The sequence below is a fragment of the Sander lucioperca genome, chromosome 21, assembly GCF_008315115.2.
Source record: "Sander lucioperca isolate FBNREF2018 chromosome 21, SLUC_FBN_1.2, whole genome shotgun sequence".
NCBI classification, from domain to species: domain Eukaryota; kingdom Metazoa; phylum Chordata; class Actinopteri; order Perciformes; family Percidae; genus Sander; species Sander lucioperca.
In genome coordinates, this window is record NC_050193.1 from 25,358,620 (window position 1) to 25,381,095 (window position 22,476).

General features: G+C 40.6%; 1 protein-coding gene across 3 annotated transcripts in view; it reads left to right on the top strand.

Annotated features, from left to right (window-relative positions):
- The window catches only part of asic2 (acid-sensing (proton-gated) ion channel 2), a 412,784-nt gene that overhangs the window by 385,283 nt on the left and 5,025 nt on the right, over window positions 1-22,476 (top strand). For all 3 annotated transcript variants that reach the window (XM_031318779.2, XM_031318780.2, XM_031318778.2), the window contains 7 exons: window positions 1,305-1,432; window positions 5,856-6,006; window positions 6,592-6,648; window positions 14,963-15,116; window positions 15,908-15,999; window positions 17,152-17,231; window positions 21,756-21,824. In XM_031318779.2, the coding sequence (XP_031174639.1) occupies window positions 1,305-1,432; window positions 5,856-6,006; window positions 6,592-6,648; window positions 14,963-15,116; window positions 15,908-15,999; window positions 17,152-17,231; window positions 21,756-21,824 (731 nt within the window). The remainder of the gene's footprint in view (window positions 1-1,304; window positions 1,433-5,855; window positions 6,007-6,591; window positions 6,649-14,962; window positions 15,117-15,907; window positions 16,000-17,151; window positions 17,232-21,755; window positions 21,825-22,476) is intronic.

Below are 22,476 nucleotides of genomic sequence, written 5' to 3' on the forward strand. Positions count from 1 at the left end.
GTACATTAAATGATGCCAATTCAAAAAAACTGTCTCCTAAATACACAGGGATCTAATAGCTTCTTAATGGCACAGCGAACACATAAAGTACAAGTCTCACAGCTGGACAGAGAAGGATGAGACATAAAGGACATTTGTCAGCCACATACAAGTAATTCAATTCAATTCAATTCAATTTTATTGATAGTCTCAAATCATAATCTCAAGACAATTTACAGACCACACTCTAATAATACACTATAATTTACAAAGACCCAACAATTCCAGTAATTGTTGGTAAAAGACCTTCTTTACATGGGACATGATACTATATTTTTCAAGACAGAACGATGATTTAACTCCCTGCTCACACATGAACACAGTCAGCAGTCTGTCATCAGCGTGCACATTTAATGCACTTGCTTCTCTATTCTGATACACACACACACACACACACACACACACACACAAACAAACAAAAACAGACTGATTATCTCTCTTAAACACCCAATGTTTCTTTCATACTCTTTTACACACGCACACACACACACACACACTTACTGCACTCTTTCAGAAAAAGTCATGTTTGATCCCTTCATCTGTTCTTTAATGTGAATGCATCCAAGCTGTCACCATATCAGTCACTGCAGATGCTTGATTGATGGGTGTATTATAGTAGGGTGATACTGCTATGTGTTTGTGTGGATTTGTGAGGCTGGCCATGCTGAAAGGCTCAGATGTCTGTTGGTTGCAGAGCACCTTGAGGTGTCTGGCTGATCGTCTGGCCGGAGAAAGCCTTGATTGAATGTCCGGGAGAAAGTGAGGACATGGACAGAGAACATTATCGATTTCTGCAAAGGCCCCTCTCTCTTTTCCCATAAATATTATGGCTCTCTTCATCCTTGCCCATGAATGTGTGTGTGTGTGTGTGTGTGTGTGTTAGTGCATACGAGTGCTCTGAATAGCAGGATAAAGGTCCTTTCATTTATTGAGTCAGCACCAAGCCTTCTGCTCTTACCTGTGTTTGATGTCAAGACAAATGGGACCGCACGTCTTTAAGAGTTTGTGTTGTAGTAAAGAATCCTAAAACCTCATGGCTTTAAGTCAAAAGAGCCAAATTTGCTGGATGTTTCAAACAAGAAATTTGGTTTCTGACTCTCTGAAGAAGCATATGTTTGTCTTTTTTCTAGCTACTCTGTTCTCTGAGCATTTTACCTGAACCAGTCAAAAAGCCAAAGACATTTAAGTTGTTTTTTTCTGCACATTTCTGTTTATTGACTGAATAAATCATCTCACTGGGTCTTTCCATCTGTCTTCCTTTCCAGAGGATACAGCCTTCGAGGCAGGTGTGCGGGTGCAGATCCACAGCCAGGTGGAGCCCCCATTCGTTCACGAGCTGGGCTTCGGCGTGGCTCCCGGCTTTCAGACTTTTGTAGCCACACAGGAGCAGAGGGTAAGTGCACTGACTTCCACTTCTACACAGTTAATAGCTTTTTTATCATTTCTCCTCCTTGTGCTGTTTTTCACTTCTAATCCGCATGTTCAGCTTATCACTCAGAGATAAAATAACAAAATGAAACTAAATCAACTTTGATAAATTACTTGCCATAATAGGCGTGATGGGTCTGTGTGAATGCATGTGTGTGAGTGGCTACAAGTGTGTCTCAATACCCTCTACACCATGAGTTGGCCTCTGTGGTCTCTTGGGGATTGTTGACTGACAAATGATAACTTCTCCCACTGTCAGTGACTTTGACCTTGTTGGTAGAGAGGTGCTTCACTCGGACTCGCCACACTCAGTCATTCTGAAGCTTTGTCCCATCACACAAGGCCGCAGGTCTCACAGATAAACACAGCCGAAGGTATTTAATGCAAATAGCCTTTTCGCTGTCACCAGAAGCTCCTACTTCACAAGGTTGTCTTCCCTGTTTTCTCTTTTCCATCCTGTTGGCTCGAGATGAACAAGTTTCAGTGAAGGTGTTTCTACACTGCCAAGCTGAATGTCTCTATGTTGCGAGTCCTCTCAGCCTTGGCAGTTAGGAATCCATTTTTACCAGTTATCATTTCTGTCTCTGTCTTGGTTATTATTTCTGTTTCTCGTTTTCATCTCCATTTTTTTTTCTCTTTTTCTGCTTTCAAGTTAAGCTTTTGGAAATGTCTTATCTGGCTCAACAGTGGGAGCTGACTAGATTGACCTTCTCTTAGCAGACAGATTGCTGTCAAGATAAATTAATTTTATTGTCATTCTTAAATGATATCCCTTTCCAATATATCAGTGCATTTTCTGTTCTTTTAGCAACCACCGGCTGTCAGTGAGTGTTTACCGTACATGCACTTACACCTGCAATAGCTGTTTCTTTTGCCACTTGGGGGCAGCAAAAGCAAGCTGTGAAAACAACACTAACATATTAACATGTTTTAATTTGATATGGCGAACAAACAGTTGCCTATTTACTTATCCAGCAGAAACAGAGCAACATTTGCATTAATTTGGATGTTTCTGCCTACCTGGCAAATGTGAGTGAAATATTCAACTATATATACTAAATACACCACCAAATGCTCTGCTGTGTATTACCAGCTAGTTTCTTACTTTGTGTTGCTGATGTTTGGTGCTAAGCAGGTAGAGTACACTGGGTTTTTAGAGCTTTTTCACAGAAAACAGCTGCCTACTGTAGCCAAAAACAAAACTATGAATGCGGCTGAGAGTAATTCCATTCAGAGTTCAACTAAAACTAAAACGATCACAAAGCAGCCTCTAAAAGTCTAAATAAGTCGGTTTCCACCACTAAACATTTGACTATTCTTAAAATTCAGTCACAGTTCGTGCTCGTCTCTCGTTGCTAATATAGTTACAGTAACTAGCTTTATCATGCATGTTCTATATATATTTTCTCAATGTTAGCTCTGGGTAACCTGGTTTCTCAAGTGCAGACACATGTACTGAATGTGAGTAACTGAAATTGCAATTTCATTTTATAAGTTCAGTGTGAATTTCAAACTTCAGCAAAACTCAGTTCAAACCTCGCTTCACTACATCACAGCTCAGTGTGGTGCTGCGGCACAGAGAGTCACCTCAGCGGTAGGCGGAAAGGAGAAGAAGAAAAGTGATGCTTAGGCCTCCTGGGTAATGAGCCTCCAGGGTTTCTGTCTGTGTTCATCTGTCAGTCCAGTTATGTGACTGGCAGGGGTGAAGGCAGTCTCTCTGCTTCCTGACTGCTGTGGAAACACTGCACAAGCCCACACAGTGGGGAACACAGCAAATTTAGCTCCAGCTAATTAATGCAGAGCTTTACTTTGTATCAGAAGTCTGGGAAAATCCCTCCTGCTGCGAGATCTTCCCACCTAGCTTCTTATTCTGTGGAAACCCGTAGGGCACTTTCAAATATGTCCAAATGCAATCCTGATAATGATGATTGGTTAGAGTATCTGGGTCAGAGATTTGGGATGGGGCTTTGTTGAATGTGTTTAAAAAAAAACTGGTAATTAGTGGATCTTTGTAATGGATACCAATCAATCTGCCTGTGAAAATGACTTTGACAAAGAGTTTAATAAGCTCATTTTGGCTAATCATTTTGGGCCTAGATCAAAGCAGCTCAATCAAGTGAGCTAGAGGCACAAAGTACACAGCCTATAGTAAGGGTTTGAATGAGTCTTCACAGGCAGACAGGCAATTTTGAATTCAAGCTCTCCAGACTTAGACATTGCCATTCACTGGTCTTTTGACTGAAGCTAAAAGGGCACAGTGTTCTCTTGGTTGAGAAATAAAGTCTTCCCAATGGATAAAAAAATGTCTCCATTATACCATTATTCTTTTGCTGCCTCTCGATTCAAGCTCAGGGTCTCTGTATTTCAGCTCTGCAAAGGGCCCTTTTTTGAAATTTCTGTCTTGCTTTTGTACATTGATTTAATGTTGAGATCCAGCTCAAACCAGTGCTCTACAGTTTCCATTTCAGTTCACCCAACCAGTGCTAATACACTGACCTTATTAAACCCAACCTGTTCTCAAATCCAACTTTTTTAACAATGTCCCCTGTTGACCAGCTTGTAAAGCCTAATTAATGCATTGCTCCGGCACAGCAGGGGAATGGAACATTGATTAATAACACCCTGAGTGGAGCACAGGCCTTGTCTCTTGTTAGATAGACCATAATCAGGTCAACAGGTCCCAACTCAGTGAAAAGTGATATTGAACACCTTGGATTATCTGATTTCAGAGGGAAATAATAATCAGATCTCCATCAGCCACAGCTGACTCTAATTAGGCCAGAAGTGAAGATTAGCTGAGGTGTGAAGGGGACTTTAAAGGTTAAGGATTGCTGAGAAGCACCTTTTTAAATCCCTAATAAAATTAATAGTACCTGGATGTCAGTATTCAGTGCTTTGACTTGCTGCTAGCTTCAGATGGTGCATGTTTAATTATCACAGGAGACACTGTAGTTGTGCCCAGAAATGGCCAGAGGCTTTTGGATGCTGAAATATTCAGCATGCTAGATTGCTGTTTGGATTGTGTTTGAATGTATTGTCCAAAGTGAAGTGATTTGAAGACCTAAAGCATCAAACTTCCTTGAAGCGCAGGTTTCAAATTCTGTCGGTACTAGCGAGCAAATTGTGGCCAAATTTCACCTGGCAGGGTGTTGTGTTTTGCCTCATCCTCACATGGGATGTATTGTGATGACAATGAAGGGAACCGGGGAACAGAGGGTGGTGGGTGATGGATACCAAGTGCACGGCTAGCGCAGGCTGCCTGTGTTTCGGAGCAGATGGGCCTCCACACTGCTCGCTCCATGTCCCTCGTTCTTCATCTGCTGTCCCAGTCCTCCGAGCCACAGGAGCAGGAGGAGAACATTTAGAGTTTTTGTGCTCCCATCGCCGGGTGTTGTGGGATTTTTTTTACAGAGTCTGGCTATCTGTTGAATTGTTTTCCCCACCGTCTGGTTTGTTGTTAGGCTCTTCTGCTTCTCTGTAATGGCTGGGTTTCAAGGAGGTTTTGGAGAGCTGTTGTCGGGATCTGTCCACATTATACATTGATTTCTCTGTATCTGTGTGTGGGTGGAATATCCACAAGTATTGAAAAGTCTTTAAAGGTATTGAATTATCTTCCCTCATGAAAAATAGTCTTATTTAAAAAAGAAATGTCTTGCTTGCTTTGCAGTCACATTAGTTGTACAGTAACTTTTGTTTGTTTTTGGTTGCAGGCTGTTATGATCTTGTACATTCAACAGGCTGTTTAATCCTTTTTCAGTCTTTACCACCAGACCTATAGAAAGCACTGTTGCTACTGCTAGCCACAGTAGATAGAAAGCTCAATGACCCACAATGGGCAAATGTCAATTTTAGCAAAACCTTTGATTAACTTAAATGTATTCTTTCTTAATTGGTAAATGTATCTATCTATTTTCTGCTACATATCTGGGTCCAGATCCTGTTAATTATCAATTATATTGGGGTGACCTCTAGTTCACATAGTAGAGTGTGCGCCCCATGTAGGCTAAGTCCTTGACTGCAGCCCGGGTTCGAATCCGACCTGTGGCCCTTTGCTGCGTGTCATCCCCTCTCTCTCTCTCTCTCTCTCTCTCTCTCTCTCTCTCCCCTTTCCCGTCTATCTGCACTATCATCATCATTGTTATATACTGTGTAGCTTGGATGCATTGACAAAAATGTGATATGAATGTACTAAATAAATAATTGTTTAAAAGCCCTGTTGTCTCTATTGGTTTTCCAACATTCTTTGACTGGAATGACCATGACAAGTTATATATTGCATTATATGTGGTATTGAAAAGGTCTCAAAACACTTCAGAAACTCTGGTGTGCATGTTTGAGAGAAACCATCTCCTGATTAACCCCCCACACACTACCTTTCTCCCCTGTAGCTGACCTACCTGCCTCCCCCCTGGGGAGAGTGCGAGTGGAGGGCTCTGGAGTCGGGCTTTTTCCAGGTCTACAGTATAACTGCCTGCAGGATTGACTGTGAAACACGCTACATCGTAGAAAACTGCAACTGCAGGATGGTGCACATGCCTGGTAAGCACTACTGCTGGTCTGACACGTTGGGGGTGTATTGAGCATGCATTCATCAACAGGAGTTTTTAGCAAGGTTAGCTGTATTTTATGTGAGATTAAAGTGTATTGAGATGCCTCATATGGATATGACAGGTCAATATTGGATTAGGTGTTGGCATTTAAAAACTTCTTGGTATTATGTGTCTGACAGGAAAAAGGTGCTGTGCCACATATATTGTTTCTAGATTCATCCAACTGTCTTTCAAGAACTTAAAGGGGCTGGAGTGGAAATACTGAAAAAAACAGGGCTGGGATTGCCTCCACACGGCTCTCACAGACTGTTCCCAATATGTGAAATACCTACGTTTTTTTCACGGCCACAGGCCAGACCGGCTAGCAAAACAAAGAACAGAGAAGCTTGGATTGCAACACACATACAGAGGGAGTGTGACTTCATCCTCTGCTCAGGACGCCATTACTTCACTATATCTTTACATAGCATAAATCTGTTTGCTGCTATATTAATGTTCTAAATGTAGAGTGCATCCCCTTTAATATTTAAACACAACCATTGACTAAATTCCTCCTCATTCAAACTGTTCCTAGGTGATGCTTCTTACTGCACCCCTGAGCAGTACAAAGACTGCGCTGAGCCTGCCCTCGGTAAGTCTGCATAGACACACAACCTCATGAACATTAGTCAAGACGACACACACACATGCTGTATGTTTTGGTTTACACATCATTATTTGCCTCGGGAAAGGATTAGGATTATCTTTTTTTTTTTTACCCTGTTGATACAGAGCTTTAATGCTAAACCTGCTTTAAAGATGAGCAACACCGCAGAGAATTTTAAGCTTGAGATGGCTCGACTTAAGAGCTGCCAGAGTATATCATCATGAATGCCAAACCACTGTAGTAGAAAACAAGTTGCTTTTGGGAACGGGTGATAGCCACCGTCATACTGTCCGTCATTTATAAAAGAAATCGCACAGTCAAGGAATAACTGTAGAAACACAACTGGTCTACTAATTATAGGCTACAGCACTTTCACTGTATCCTATAAATGGTAAAAAGTGTCTGCCGCTACTTAAGCTATAGTGCGCAGTTTCTGTCTCCCCCCATGAGGAATTCTAAGTAATGACAACAATTCTGTCAGTGCATCCACATGATACAAGCCTTCCATGATCACGCACCACCCCCAAATCCTCCACGCAGTTGCTAGTAGTCAAGGAGGACACGGAGGATTAAAAAAACATGATGGCCTCTTCAGAAGAGGTAATTATCTTTACTTGAGTTTCTGCGTGCGAAACGCCGGATGACACAATTTTCTGAACAGCCATACTGAGAAATACAGAGAGAGTTGTGTGGAGCTGATAGTCTTAGTTAGCTTTGTATCAACTCATTTGGCAATGGCTTGAATGTAATGGACGTTCATTAATATAAAAAAGTTACTCACTAAAGCTAAAGCTTTAGTGTGTAACTTTCTGATTTATCAAGAGAACAGGATTCACCTTAACAATCAGCTCATCAAGTCTGTAACCAACATCAGAGCAGACAGGGACTGCAGTGTTAGAGTTCAATTTAATGGATGGATGGTCAGATAGATAATGCATCATATTTCCTGCACTGAGGTAAATTAAACAGCCATATAATAGGTTTTTGGCAGCCTTTGCTCCTTTCCTTCAAATTCAAGATTTTATATAAACTTTTTTAAAGATATTGAGCTGATTTTCTTTGTTTTGACTTCTTTTGAAAACGTCCAAATGTCTCAGTGTAATATTTTAGAGAGAGAGAGAGAGAGAGAGAGAGAGAGAGAGAGAGAGAGAGAGAGAGAGAGAGAGAGAGACTCGAAATCAGATGAGACTTGATGAGATTTATTTGTGATTTTATCTAAATTTGATTCCTTGGAAAGTGTTTAAAAGTCAAGGGTTTAGCCTTCCAAAGCAGATCATAAAGATATACTTTCTTATCTGTTTCCTGTATTTGATTATGGTCACAAGGAAAGCTTGAAGGCATACATTGGGCGAGAGATGGGGTACACGCTGTGCATGTTGTTAACACACAGACATAAAAACACATACACACTCTACAGTCACACATAAAGGGAATTTCAACAATCTTTCCATAAAGACACCAAATACTTTGCTGTTAAGAGCTTTCTACTAGAGAATTAGTCCCCAGGAAAACGGTTGACAATATGCTCTGTGAAATATCCAGAGAAACAAGGAATGTTTTACAGGTCTAGGCTCTGTATGTCAATGTGTCATGCTGACACACCATCAACTCTGGTCATATAGTATGCCAAATAATTTGGTTTTGAGGCAAGACGGAAAGTCTGAACATTTTGGATGAAGCTTACATGTATTTTTACTTCGGCATTAAAGGAACCGCCATAGCTGATGTGCTCCTCTGTGAGAACGTTGTTTGGTCAGCTTGTATTTTTTTCTCTTAAGCTCCATGATGCCTTTTAGTAGTGCTTACCCAAATTCTAATTCTAAATCAACATTGGAATGCTGCGCAAGTTTTTTGCATGTCTGTTCATTTTGTTTAAAGCCGATATTTCTGCACAGTTGCAGAGAAAGATAAGGCTACACTTATATTATTACCTCCGCCAAGGAGGTCATGTTTTCGCCTCAGATTGTCTTGTTTGTTTGTTGGTTTGTTTGTTTGTCTGTCAGAAGGATTACGGGGAAAACTACTGGCTCGAGTTTCATGTAACTTGGTGGAAGGGTGTACCATGGGCCAAGGAAGGATTACATTTTGGAGCATATCCGAATTATAGGACGGCTACACTAATTACTTTTTAACTTAACATTCTGAGATTGGGCATTTCTGCTGCATGCATGTGGTGTTGGAATGATCCGGAATTTTCTTTTTTTCACTGCGGTCATTACTCCCCCTGCTTGACCCACACAAAGTGAGGCATGCACCTGTATTAACGGGGCGATCTAGCAGCAATCTAATAGTACTATGAATTACATTTATATAACCTGTTTGAGGATTTTGACGACAGACATTAAAAACTTCATTTATAAACCTCAAAAGAAGCTTTGAATGGGAAAAATGACACCCGGTACAGCCGTACCTTTCAGTCATTACACTGCAGACCTTCTGTTCACCCCAATCCCTGCTCTGCGTGACTCATTGCACTTTAGTAAGCACAGCGATTGCACAGCAGTAGTCTCCTATTCAGTATGAGACAAGGCGAAATTATGTGACTCCAGATCTGTAAGTATGTGTGCAGCCCACCATTACTCTGTATCAGGAAATAAAAGAAAGACTGTGGGGGAACGTAATTAAAGCTATAGTGCGCAACTATTTTATATTAATGAACGTAGGTTTTGTCATTTTCAAAGAAATGAATATATGTACTACAAAAGATATTCCATTCACCTCTATTTTATTGGTGTGGAGGCATAAATTATGTCTGAATCAGTCTAAATTACTAGATTAAATAAATTTGGGAATATTATAAATTCTTTTTTTGCCAGATGGTTGCACCGACCCCTTAAAGTCTATATACCCACTTGGCAGCTTTAGTGGTAGCAGTGGTAAATTTAAGAGCCCCGCTAAGATTAATTCATTTTCTTAGATACAGTAGTAATTAAGAAATTATAGCATAGTATAACATACAAATATTCAACCAACTTTGTACCATAATAATGTTGGTAGTATGTGTAAATGAACTACTCACAGAAAAACTCAGAGACGAGAGAGAGCTGCCCCTCTCTCTCTTTCTCAAACTCAGGCTGAACTCAGATGAAATGGTAAAACTAGTGTTGATCAGGAAAAAAACTAAGATTCAGTTACTGTAATGCCTAATTATTGCCTAAAATGTTTTCAGAAACATATTTCAACTTACCGTTTAACTGTTATACAAGATTGTTTATTACCAGATGGCCACCATTATGTGTCAATACGGACATGCTCGACAAGCTTGCATTATGTCACCCACCAGCAGGAGCGTTTATTGGTCTGGTGCGACGCAGTGCATTCTGGTAGTTGTAGGCTTTTTACAATTAGAGCGAAAGCTCTAATATAATCTACATTTTTGATCGATGAAAGTCTGTGAAAACATAAATAATACCTAAAAGATTGATTCAAAAGCATACTTAGCTATGTATGACCTTATGAACCTCGACTGTTGGCCAGCAGGATTTACAGCAACATCACAAAAACTCTCTCACTTCCCACGCCAGACTCTCTGTAACCAAGGGCAACAAAACTTTTAGGCAGTCAGCAGCAAGGCTGCAGGTTCCCATATGGAATTAATAATAGATTATTAAAAATAATTTGCTTGCAAGTTATAACTTTTACTTTTGAGATGACAGTTGTTTTGCTTCAGTGAGAAGTTTTGTTTAAATATATTGGCAAAAATCTAATTCCATACCTCCCACACAATTAAGGGCATTCAGTATATTACCGCAATGTGCCATTACTATGCACTCAAGAACACTGTGTGGTGCAGCAGGAGAGTAGAAGGCTTTGCTGCTCATTCCAGATAGAGGATGGATACCCGAACCAAGCTCGTCGGGACCCGACCTGACGGGCCGCACCGGGTTCGGACAGATATTTAGAAATGATGTTTGGGTTTGGGTCAGGCTCGGTCACATCAGCGCGATAAGGCATTGAACATTTAAAATTTAAAAAAGCTTATTATGGTATGTAGGTGCGCACCTGTGTTAACGTGCGCTTGTTGCCCCGTGTGCGCTGATGCATTCATCTGTTGGCATTTCTGAATGCCTTCCTACAGTTGCTTAATAAAAGCAGGCTTTCCACACAAACAGCTAACCCTAACCCTAACCCTAATCCTAACAGCTGCTGGTGCATCTTCTCCTGCCACATTTTGCCCTTCCACTAGACTTTCCATTGATATGCTTGGACACAGCACTCTGTGAACAGCCAGCCTCCTTAGCTATGAACTTCTGTGGCTTACCCATCCTATGGAGGGTATCAATGATGGTCTTCTGGCCAGTTGTCAAGTCTGCAGTCTTCCCCATATTGATCCTAACTGAGACAATTGAACCAAAGTGAAGCAATTTAATGACACCTGGGAAAACCTGTGCAGGTGCTTTGAGTTTAGTAGATGAGTAGTGTGTGACACTCAGTTTAAAACATTCATGCCCTGTAAAATTTGGGCTGATTTCTTCACAGTATTCTAATTTTTTGAAATCCTGTTTTCGTGGGTTTTATGAGCTGGAAGCCCAAATTATGTACAAATAAACAACTAAATACTTGAAATCGTTTAAGTTGTGGGCCCTGAATCTATAATCTATGGAAGTTTAACGTTTTGAATGGAATTATGGAAATAAATAAATGTGTCATTAGTATGAGAAAAAAACAAGATTTTAACTGTATCGGGCTCGGGTCGGGCTCGGACATAAATATCTTAATTCATGTTGGGCTCGGGCCGGGTTCGGTTACTGCTCTGTCAGACGCGGGCCGGGCTCGGACAGAAAAATGCGGCCCGATCCACACTCTAATTCCAGACAGCATTTTTCCTGTCTCTTCCTTGTAATTGGATAGTTTTTGAAACAGTAAGGCATTCTCTCTCTCTCTCACACACACACACACACACACACAATTTTCAATGCAAATTAATTCTTGTTTTAAAACTCAGTGCCAATTTGCTATACCCCCAGAAAACATTTCACACAGCTAAGTTTGATTGGGTTTTTCTTTCTCTATAACTGTGTCACTATTTTTTCTCCACACACTTTTGGAGGCATAACTGAAAGTAATTTTTGATAGGAGACAGCTGCATCTGTTTTCTGTGAATAACTTGCTTATCTAGTTGTTTTATTTTGAGGAAACGAGACGGCTTATAATCACACACCCAGATAGAAAACACAATTATTTCAAATTTTTGTTATAACTTCTAAACAGAAAATTCAACCTGCCAAAGCTGTCTTAAATAAGTTGTCTTTCTCTCAGAGAGACATGTATTTATACTTTTATCAGTTATTATTCACAGCTAGATAGTAACACTTTGGAAAAAAACAAATGTAGGGGGAAAATTTATTATGGTAATTTGATCTTTTAGATTTAAATGTGTGTTAGAGAAATTGAGAGAGGGCGTTGGACAAAGGTGAGAGGATTAATGAAAGAAATCAATCATCTAAATGTGCAAGGCCTTGCTCCCATGTATCCAATAACGTCTCATTTAAATAAAAATAAGAGACCACTGAAAAGCCATATTGAATTTCCTCTTGCAATTCCGTGACTGCGTGGTCCCACCGGCTATTAGTGCGCCGTGGGGGATAGATGCTCAATGCTCTATGATCTGTGGGTCTGCCACAGAGCAGTCTCAGTGAGAAATAAGCCTGATAACATTACCTTCTCCTTTCCATTCAAGTTATTTATTATCAAATGCACAACAATTAGGCTCCCTCCAACAGTGCTAATTAATTATGTAAATCACACAAGTAAAAAACAAAATGAGAATCTAAGATATTAAATAGTGCAAGTTAAAATATAGGTATAATATAACATAAATTAAAATATGAAATAAAGTAGAGAGAAGTGTTGGTAGTGTGTAATCTTTGGCGAAATTAAAAGAGCTTCATTTAAACTTTGCAACTTCATAAATTCAGTGTAGAGTGTGAGCAGCCTCGGTGCCAGAGAAGCTTTTAATGGAGCTATCTTTGAAAAGCCTGTGTCGCTTAACATTACCGTCACTGTGTGAGAGTTGGTGTTATGTAGCAGCTGTGGGCCTAACACGAAATCATCCAGTGCATTTTAGTTTTTTTTTCTTTTCTGCCTGAGTCAAACTGCCAAAGCAGAGCCATGAATAGAGCCTGGCATTTCTGCATCAGGACTTTTGTCTCTGTCAGAGCTGTTTTCACGGATGCTACTTGAGGGCACGTTTGTGTTTGGCGCTTTACATTCTGTGACTTTAACTCTGACATTGACTTATACTGTCATTTGGGCTTTTATGGAGTAAACATCCATACAACTCAAGGTGCAGTGTGAATGGGGCCATGTGTGCAATCGTGTGTGTGACCCTGTTTTCTGAAAACAGGGGTCAGGTTTCAGATTAAGAAAAGAGGTACTGTGGCCGGGTTGGATGAGTGGGTAGAGCAAACGCACATATACTGAGAGGTTAATGCCTCGACGCAGAGGTCCAGGGTTTGAATCCGACCTGTGACAATTTCCTGCATGTCTTCCCCCTCTCTCTCCCCTTTGTCATCTAGCTGTCCTGTCAAATTAAAGGTGGAAAAGCCCAGAAAATAATCTTAAAAAAAAAAAAGAAAAGAGGTGCTAGATGCATTTTCCTCAGAAAGCCCTCAGCCTGAACCTAATGTTAATCAGCTGTGAGAAAGCATTGACGTACATTTGGCACTAACACGCCACAAAGATGTGGCTAATTAAAAGTAATTGGCTGTGGTGTGTATATTAGGGGTGTAACGGTACGTGTATTCGTACCGGATCGTTTCGGTACAGGGCTTTCGGTACGGTGCACGTGTGCACCAAACGGCCGAACGCAATCTTTTGTGTGCGGAACATAGGTCAATTTTCGTGTTTCCACACGAACATATTAAGTGGCGGAAGTCTCCGCGTTCAGCGCAAATCCCGCCCTGCAGCTGATTCTAAAGTTTTCATTGGTCATGTCAATATGTCAATCACTGTACAGATTGCCTACACCAAACACTGATCTCTAAACCTACCCGCCGTCACTGTAACCTAAACCAATGAAATCGACTACAGGGCGGGATTTCCGCTGAAGTGGTTTGGGGAAAAAAATAAAAATCGACGAAAGACGAAAGCAGTGTGCCGACGTTGCTAACGCACTTGAAAAGGCATCACGCGAGTGTGAACATCACTACTACAAGGAAAAAAACGACCGTAATTCAAACGCAGCTCCCGTTGGCATTTAAACAGACCTTTGCTGGTAATTCCGATCGGGCCAACGCAATAACGAAAGCAATTGGTGTTTTTATAGCAGCTGATCTACGACCATACTCGGTTGTTGACAAGCTGGGATTGGTAATGCTGCACTGTAATCCATAGTTATTTATTTATATTTTTCATTATATTTTATTATGTGATATTGGTTTGAGACTGAGAGTATTTTATTTAGTGGAGAACTTTGCAGCAGTATTTTTCTTATTCTTTTTTTTATTTTATATATATTTTATTTATTATATTTTATTAAAAAGTGTTTTAAAAAGTGTAAACAAATTGTTAAAAAAAAGTTTATAGTAATAAACAACCTGCAGTTTAATGTTTGCATTTCTTTCCCTTACTGTACCGAAAGTAAATCCTTAGGCTTAACTGTATCCATGGATGGCTTACAAAGTGGCTACCGTACCTGTGGACTAAGTTCTAATGGATGTTTTTGTTTTTTTGATGAATAGGCTGCTTTATCTTTGCTAATAATATGGTGGATTCATTAGTTAGTGTATATTTTACACTATTTAAATTTTTGGAAAAAAAACTTTCCATGATCATTTAGCATATAAAATGTCAGAAAATAGTGAAAATGCCTGGTGCAATTTCTTGAAATTGCTTTTTTTGTCCAACTAACCAGTTCTATTAAATTCCCAATTAAAGAAAACTCACAAATCCTCTCATTTGAGAAGCTGGAACCAGCAAACATTTGACATTTTTGCCTGGAAAAATAATTTTTGTGGAGACTAATATGTTTTTAGAAGCTTATAGTGACTTTACAGTGACCTTGTATTGTAAATTATTTTACATAATTCACAACAGAACAGTGTTGTGAACTAGTGATAGTTACTTGATATTTTGCAAGGCCAAAAATATTTTGGATTCACAGTGCTAACTGGATATTTTCTACATTTAAAGTGGATTTCTCAGTATATCTGGGACTATGTAACATATAAATCTCATACAAATCTCACTTTGTGTCTAAAAGAGCATTTTCCCCTTGTTTATCATCTTCCCATATCTCGTTCCATTTTACCCCCCAATTTGACGCCTCACCCCTCTCCACTGCCCCTCCTGCGTGAAGCTAAACTGTCGGCCGTGGAGAGAAGTAACTGCATGTGCAGGACGCCGTGCAACATGACCCGCTACAACAAAGAGCTGTCCATGGTCAAAATCCCCAGCAAGACCTCGGCCCGCTACCTGCAGAAGAAGTTCAACAAGTCCGAGAAATACATCACGTAAGTAGCCAGTAACAAAGTTCTTAATGATACTCTGTTACTGCTAATGTTAGGTAGATTAAGTAGAATTCCCTAAATTTTAATAGCATACAGTTAATCTGAAAATAACTTCTTTTTTTTAATTACTTTAAACCTACCCATTAAACCAGTCAATTCAACTTTCATGCAAAGATTTGAAATTCATGAATATGTTTTGGGGAGTAATCAATGCTTTCATTTTCCCTAAATTATTAACAGCGAGCAGTTGGGAACACTTGTGAATCGATTCACACCATCTGTTAATATGGTTTGTCATCTGTTGTAGGCCATGAAATACCACAAAAAAAAAAAAGATTGTGGGAAAATCTCAGAATGCTTGTCTAATTTAAGAGTATTCCTAATTCACAAAGCAAATACAATAAAAACAAATCGGGAATCTGATGTAGTGTTTTTTTGAATTTTTCTGAATTCGTTTTTACAAAGAAATATAAGAGAGAGAAAAAATAGGAAACATTTGTGAATGAGGAAACGCACATTAAAAGGAAAAAAAATGCAAACTCACCACAGAGAGGATCTGAGCCTCTTTGCTGCCCACATTGTCTCCTATAGCCCTTTAATGAAGGATTTAAAGAACTGGAATCTCTGTGAAAAAGCTGCTACTGCAACGCGCATGTTCTCCTACACAGTGGTTGTGTTTCCCTAGTTGCTTAGCTCATTAAAAAAATAATAGACTGTTGCAGATTTTCTTGCTTGCCAAGTGAACGTCTGGTATGGGATTCATCAGGAATAATGCCTTATTTTGCCTGTTGCAGAGACAACATCTTGGTGCTGGATGTGTTCTTTGAGGCTTTAAACTACGAGACAATTGATCAAAAGAAAGCTTACGAGGTGGCAGGCTTGCTTGGTAAGTTTAACTCAATGCTATCTTTATTTTCCAAAACTGGATCCAGTCTACGTTAGTCACAATCACGCTACTTTTAAAAATGATGTGTTGATTCATGGGACATGGCCCACCCTAACTCATGGCAGCAGATTTAGATCTCTCTTAGGTGATTGAAAGATGCCTGATTGGATGGTCATGGAGTATGTGACAAGTCATTAACAAAATGTTGGCACTGTGAGGTACTGTGAGCCAGCTAAATTTGACAATTTTGTCAGTTATGTTTTATAGCATCTATAAATGAAATGAGCATCGATAACCCTCTCCACAAGTTTTAACTGAACATAAAAAGGTCATTGCACTTGCTTGTTTTAAGGTTTGAGTGTGTTGCTTTCACTTGTTTTAATGTTGACCAATTAATTGACACAAGCAGGGATCTTTTGAAAACAAATATAGACCACATAAACTGCCAAATAAAAACAGCCAAATGCGATTCATTTCAGGTTACTTGAGACATTGTATATGAAAAGTAAAATATACTAAAAATACTAATATTACTAACTAACTCAAACTTGACAGGGTCAACCAAATGATCAAGTTTAGGGTCTGTTTCATTGAGACAAATCAAGGTTTTGTTGTTTTCAAATATATTTTAATTAAGAACTCTCTCTTAGTGCCATGGTGTAGCATTAGCCTTGCAAGCTAATGGTCAGTAATAGATAGAATAAAGCAAAAAATATGGCAATGGTTTGTCAAAGTTGGCATTATCAGTTGCGTTCAGTTGAGTCCAGTCGTAAAGACATGGCGGGGGTTTAGTGGTGGGCCTCTGCAGAACTCTAAGGATCTGTTGTGATATGTGAAAGTAATGGATGACATTGAGGCACAGACACCATGGCACAAAGCTGAGTGTCATTTCAAGACCTTTTTTATTTTCATTTATCAGGACATCTTTGAGTGTCTAATTGTGCCTGTTATGTAGCCACTTACCTGCAGTTCACTATAACTTGCACCACAATTATGTTGGAGATGTGTTGTCATGCAACTTTAACAGACTCCTGCCAGCCAGTTAGAATCAAGTATGTTCCTTTGCCATGGCATAACAGTTTCTAATTAGTATTCATATTTTCCTCTGTTTCTCTTTCTTTCCTCGTCTCTTTGTGTGACTGTGTCCTTCAGGGGATATTGGAGGCCAGATGGGTCTGTTCATTGGAGCCAGCATCCTCACCATTCTTGAGCTGTTTGACTATGCTTATGAGGTCAGTCTCAAGTTGCTTTTGCACACTTTAATTATTAAATTATTATACTGTGGACACATCAAAATCATCCACACATGTCACTCCTTTATAGCCTCTCACAGCTTTTGCCAGTGCAATAATCTTTGATGGTTGATAGATGTTTGTTTAGTTTTTCTGTGAAGAGCTAGAGCGTTGTAGCCTGGCTCTGCCCTCCTACGTACTTACGCTCAGTTTTCATTTCCCTTCAGTACTACGTCTGGGTTCGCGGTATAGTCTTGGGTTTTCTCCAGCCAAATTTTTGGCGGTCCAATCAGCGAACCGAGGGAGTGGCTGAGAACGATGACGTTGAGGCCGTGCACTAGAGTGGCGGAGAAAGATGCGAACGAAGCCATTCAGTCTTTTATGGCAATACTGCCGAATATCCAGAAGTTAAAGCCCGAGCAAGAACAGTCTTTGTTGAGTTTTGTTGGTGGCCATGATGTTGTGGCCCTCCTCCCCACGGGGTTCGGGAAAAGTTTGATTTTCCAGCTCGCTCCGTTAGTGGTGAAGGGGTTGGCTAAGGCTAACGCAAGCAATGTTAATGCTAAATATATGACTTGCCGGTCTCCTCTCTTGTTGCACATGCGCATGACATACATCACGACCAAACGTTAGCGATTAGTTATGGCAGATCCAGAGTGGCTCTGGGCAGATCCAATAGTTTTAAACTTCAACAGAGTACCCGCCTTCAAGGAAGTTAACACTTGTTAATGGAGAGTGGCCAGACTCTCTGTACTAATGAAATGTACGAGAGTCTGGTAGGACCAGGACAAGAGTGTTGACCATTAAAGTTGACAACAGAAACAATCTCACTAATACAAAAAGCAGATAAGAGACAGATTTACTTCAAAGCTGGCTGAGATGAAGGAATGTGTGCTGGTGCTTTGTGTGCTGGTGCTTTTCCATTACCTCTGCTTTCATGTGTGGCCCTCTTTGGAGCTCCTTATGCTGCTTTCAGCTGCACAGGGTTCTGACAAGCACATAATAGTCTTCACATCCCCTAAAGGTGCTTACACACCAACCAGACGGCCCGACCATCGGCAGAAAAGCCAGTCGGACTGATCAGTCGGGTCCCCGAGGTCCAAAAAAATGGCTCAAAGCACACTGAGGCGACGCCGACTTGAGCGTACGCTCTGCGTGTGCACGAAACGTAATACGTCTCCATAGCAGCAGGCAGCGCTTCTCTGTATTGTTTCCCAGAAAATGAAAACCGGCAGCTGATAGGACGAACGCGTCACGTAGGTCTTTTTTCTCCGGAAATTCACAGCCAGACTGTCATGGCGGCTTGTTCAGAATACGATCTCATATTGTACTATAATAGTTCACCGAAACGTGTTTCTGAAAACATTTTAAGCGAGAAATAGGCCGTGCAGTTGCTGAATCTGTCTTCATTTCAGATCGACAAAGGTCAGTTTAAAAGATTTTCGTCAGATTTGAGAGGCTCATCCGCTCGCCATTTCCGGGTGAGTTCCAACTGCCCTGTCTCCGACTGAACATGTCGGGTCGGTCAAAATGAAGGCCGACGGCTCCTCAGACGGACGACGGCACGGAACACACTGAACCGACTCACTCCTGGTTTTTTACCTCATTCGTGCCGTTGTGTGTAGCTGGTATTCTTCTGCTACTGTGTGTGTAGTAATCTAGCTCATTAACGCCTCCACTGGAGTGGTGGTAGAATCAATCAGGAAATGGGCTACTGAACGAGACCGAATGTAACCCATGGATGTATTGAGATGTAACCGTGCAACCGTTAAAGTCTAATGTAATCAAGCGGTGTCTTGGTTCTCGGCAAGTTTGAGTTATTAACCAAGCCTTGTTTCTGGTGCATCTTAGATGATTGTGTTCATGGCAATTCACACATTATCAATGGGGAAGTACATCACATACAAATACACGTCATGTTATCTTGGTAGATATGTTAAGTTAAATGTTTGTTACATGGTAGGTAGGCTGTCACGAGGAGACCGCGCACCAGGCTACTAAACGAGACTATAACCATGCCTAATGCATGAGTCTATGTAATCAAGGGTGTCTAGGTTCTCGGCAAGTTTGAGTTATCAACCGATCCCAGAAGCTTTTGTCTTGTGCATTTTAGAATTGTGTTCATGGAAATTCATAGGCTACATTACCAAGGGGAAAGTATTATATCACATACAAATACGCGTAATGTTATCTTGGTAGTTATGTTAAAGGGGTGGTTCAGAATTTTGGACATAGGACCTCATTTCCAAGTTAGCCAGTGTGTTATTTATCACTGGAGACCGTTTTCAACACTTTTCATCCAGTCCTTCCAGTTGCAGAGTTCGCTAGTGCTAGGCTAGCACAAGTCAACAGTATCTGCTAGCCTGCCACTAAAAACAGTCTTACCCACTCCACAGTACACCCGAGGCAAATAAATTATAACGCCAGACTATCGATGTAAATGTTTGTGTTGATAAAATAATGTTAGAAATAAAACTACCCTTGCATCGAATTGTAATAGTTATACTTTGTTCCCTGTAGTTGGTAGTGTAAGATTTGGTGTTAAAAATGTGACCGATGGGCGCCTGGTTAGCTCACCTGGTAGAGCAGGCGCCCATATATAGAGGTTTACTCCTCGACGCAGCGGCCACGGGTTAGATTCCGGTCTGCGGCCCTTTGCTGCATGTCATTCCCCCTCTTTCTCCCCTTTCATGTCTAAGCTGTCCTATACAAATAAAGGCCCGAAATGCCGAAAAATATCCTTTAAAAAAAAAAATGACCGATGACCAGTCTGGCCAAAAAGGCCAGAGAAATCTAACTCCAATTCTAAAATGTCACTACACCCTCGTTTCAAAGTGCTCTTTTACTGGTAGATAAGAAATAAAACTCAGGATTCGTTCAGTTAAAATTATAACAAACTTTAGTGAAGAATGATATTGCAATTACAATTACGTGTACACGGATCAGATACTACAAGAGTCTATCTTTCTCCTAACAATCAGACAGTCCCGCCAGGCATCTGATGGCGCTATCTTAAACCCTCACAATTTGTATACCTTTTCTCTGTCTCTCTTCGGTGGGTCTAGGTCATCTTGGCCCCGCTGTCGGTCTTTTCCGGCCCCTTCCGTGATGTTGCATAAAACACTTTGATTCCCCCAGCTCCAAGGCCAAACAGTTCGTTATTGTCTTAGATCTACAAATTGGATCTACAAAATGTTTTATGATGTTCATCTGTGTGTCTTATCTTTTCTGCTGACCCAAGAGTGATGAGAACCAAAATCATCCTATGACCTGAATCTTACCTTTCAGTTATTTGCAAAATACATCTTACACAGTGGTTTCGTTCTCTGCTCCCCCCGATCTGAGAGTCTTTTTAATTGGCTCAATTATTTTCCCGGCCCGGTGCTCCCTTTCATATAGGTCAGATAGTCCTTTTCAATACTCATGAAGAGCAATTCCCTTTCAAACTTATCGGGTTGGATGGCTCTCTCTCACAGGCAGTCAGGAAGATCAGAGAACGAAGCCACTAATGATCTCTACACACAAAATTTTCCACAAAATATTTTCCTACAGTAGTATAGGCTACAGCAGCGGCGGGGTGATATTACCTAGGCTACCGAGAAAGCCGGTTTCCATGACAATCACGCAAGTTTATTTACCTGCCGCTGCAATTTGCATGTAAACTGTCCGAGCTTACATGACTTTTCTGTCAACAAATACCTAAAGTTAGCGGTTAGCCCAGCCAGGTATCTACCAAGAGTGTAGCTATACCGTTAGCTAACGTTGTCACTCTCCACAATGCATTGAACTGTAACGTTATCTCCACTAACGTTGTCAGTCTCAATCTATCAGTAGCAGCTAGGCTAACGTTATGAAAGGGGCTAGCTTTATTAGCTAGAGTAGCCTACCAAAAGTTATTACCTGTTCATCAGTAGCTGTTGGTGCATCTGGAAGACGGATGGAACCACATTTGTTGTCAGTGACTTGTGGTCCTTTAGATTGCGGGGTTTTTCAAAGTCGTCTGGTCTAAAATGATCACTACACAATCGCCACTTGAGTAGAGTCTCCGCCTTGATGTCCAAGCCAGCAGCAAGAAGCCACAGTTGGTTCCTTTCTGGATCTCCCAATGGAAATTTGTGGAAACTTTGTAGTGCCCATCTGTATGGTTTATTTTTACAATTTTTAAATGCACACTGAAACACCATGTTGCCTAGTACTTAGTTTCCAATCCAATGCTTCAATACCAATGTACTAGGCTACTACTAGGTGTCCCAACTGTAGTGCGCTTCTCTGTTTAGTTTTCAGCGCAGTACTACTAACTAGTAAACAAATGTATAGACATTATCGCTTACTATACCTGTAACAATTTGGCCACAATTAGCACATTGACCACACATGGTCCAGCCATATACTAGGTTTTTACCTAGTCTTGTTTACTTTGAAGTCAAATGTTCCTGTACATTCAGTAATTACAAGAAGAGTTCATGGGGATCTTCTATACCAGACTAATTGATGCCTCTCTGACTTTTATTTACCAATCTACAGGTGGTGAAAGACAGACTACTGGATTTACTGAGCAGAGAGGAGGAGGAGGAGAGTCATGGAGAGGATGTGGTAAGAGCAACATTTAACCTCTCACTTGTCATTCTTCCTCGCAGAGTGCTGTGTAAGTGTGTAGATTGAGTGTAATTTCACTCACTCTGACCATGCATATTAAACATTGCCCTATCCTTTCCCCCTCCACACAAGCATGTAGAAAGAAAACCTTAGAAAATTTAAGACTGTGTACAGATTGAAGGAAGCATGCCAATTTGGCAGAAAAACGCTCTGCTCTTTGAAGGAGCTTTCAAAGAATCAGAACAGCAACAAGGACTCTGCTGGGAGCAACTCCCCCTTAGCAAACATGCATGCATACAGTAACATCAAATCATAGTTAAATCAACAATACTAAAAGCTGCCGTATGAGGAGAAGGTCAGGGTGGCGTTTGCATGACGGTATATGCAGGGTAGTTAGTAATAAGTGTGCTGTTTGCGCAAAGGTTTCACATTAAGCTCAACTTTTGTGAACTTTGACACACATTTGATTTGTTGACTATCTGCAAATCTAAGCACCACTTAGCACTTTGAGGTAGCAGAGGGGCAGAGAGTCTAAAATGCATATTACAATAAGAGTATCCTGCTCCTTTACAGTCATTGCATCCAGAAGTCAATGGTAAAAAATATATCTCTTGAATTAAACATATTACAGTTTTTCTCAGTCGCTTTG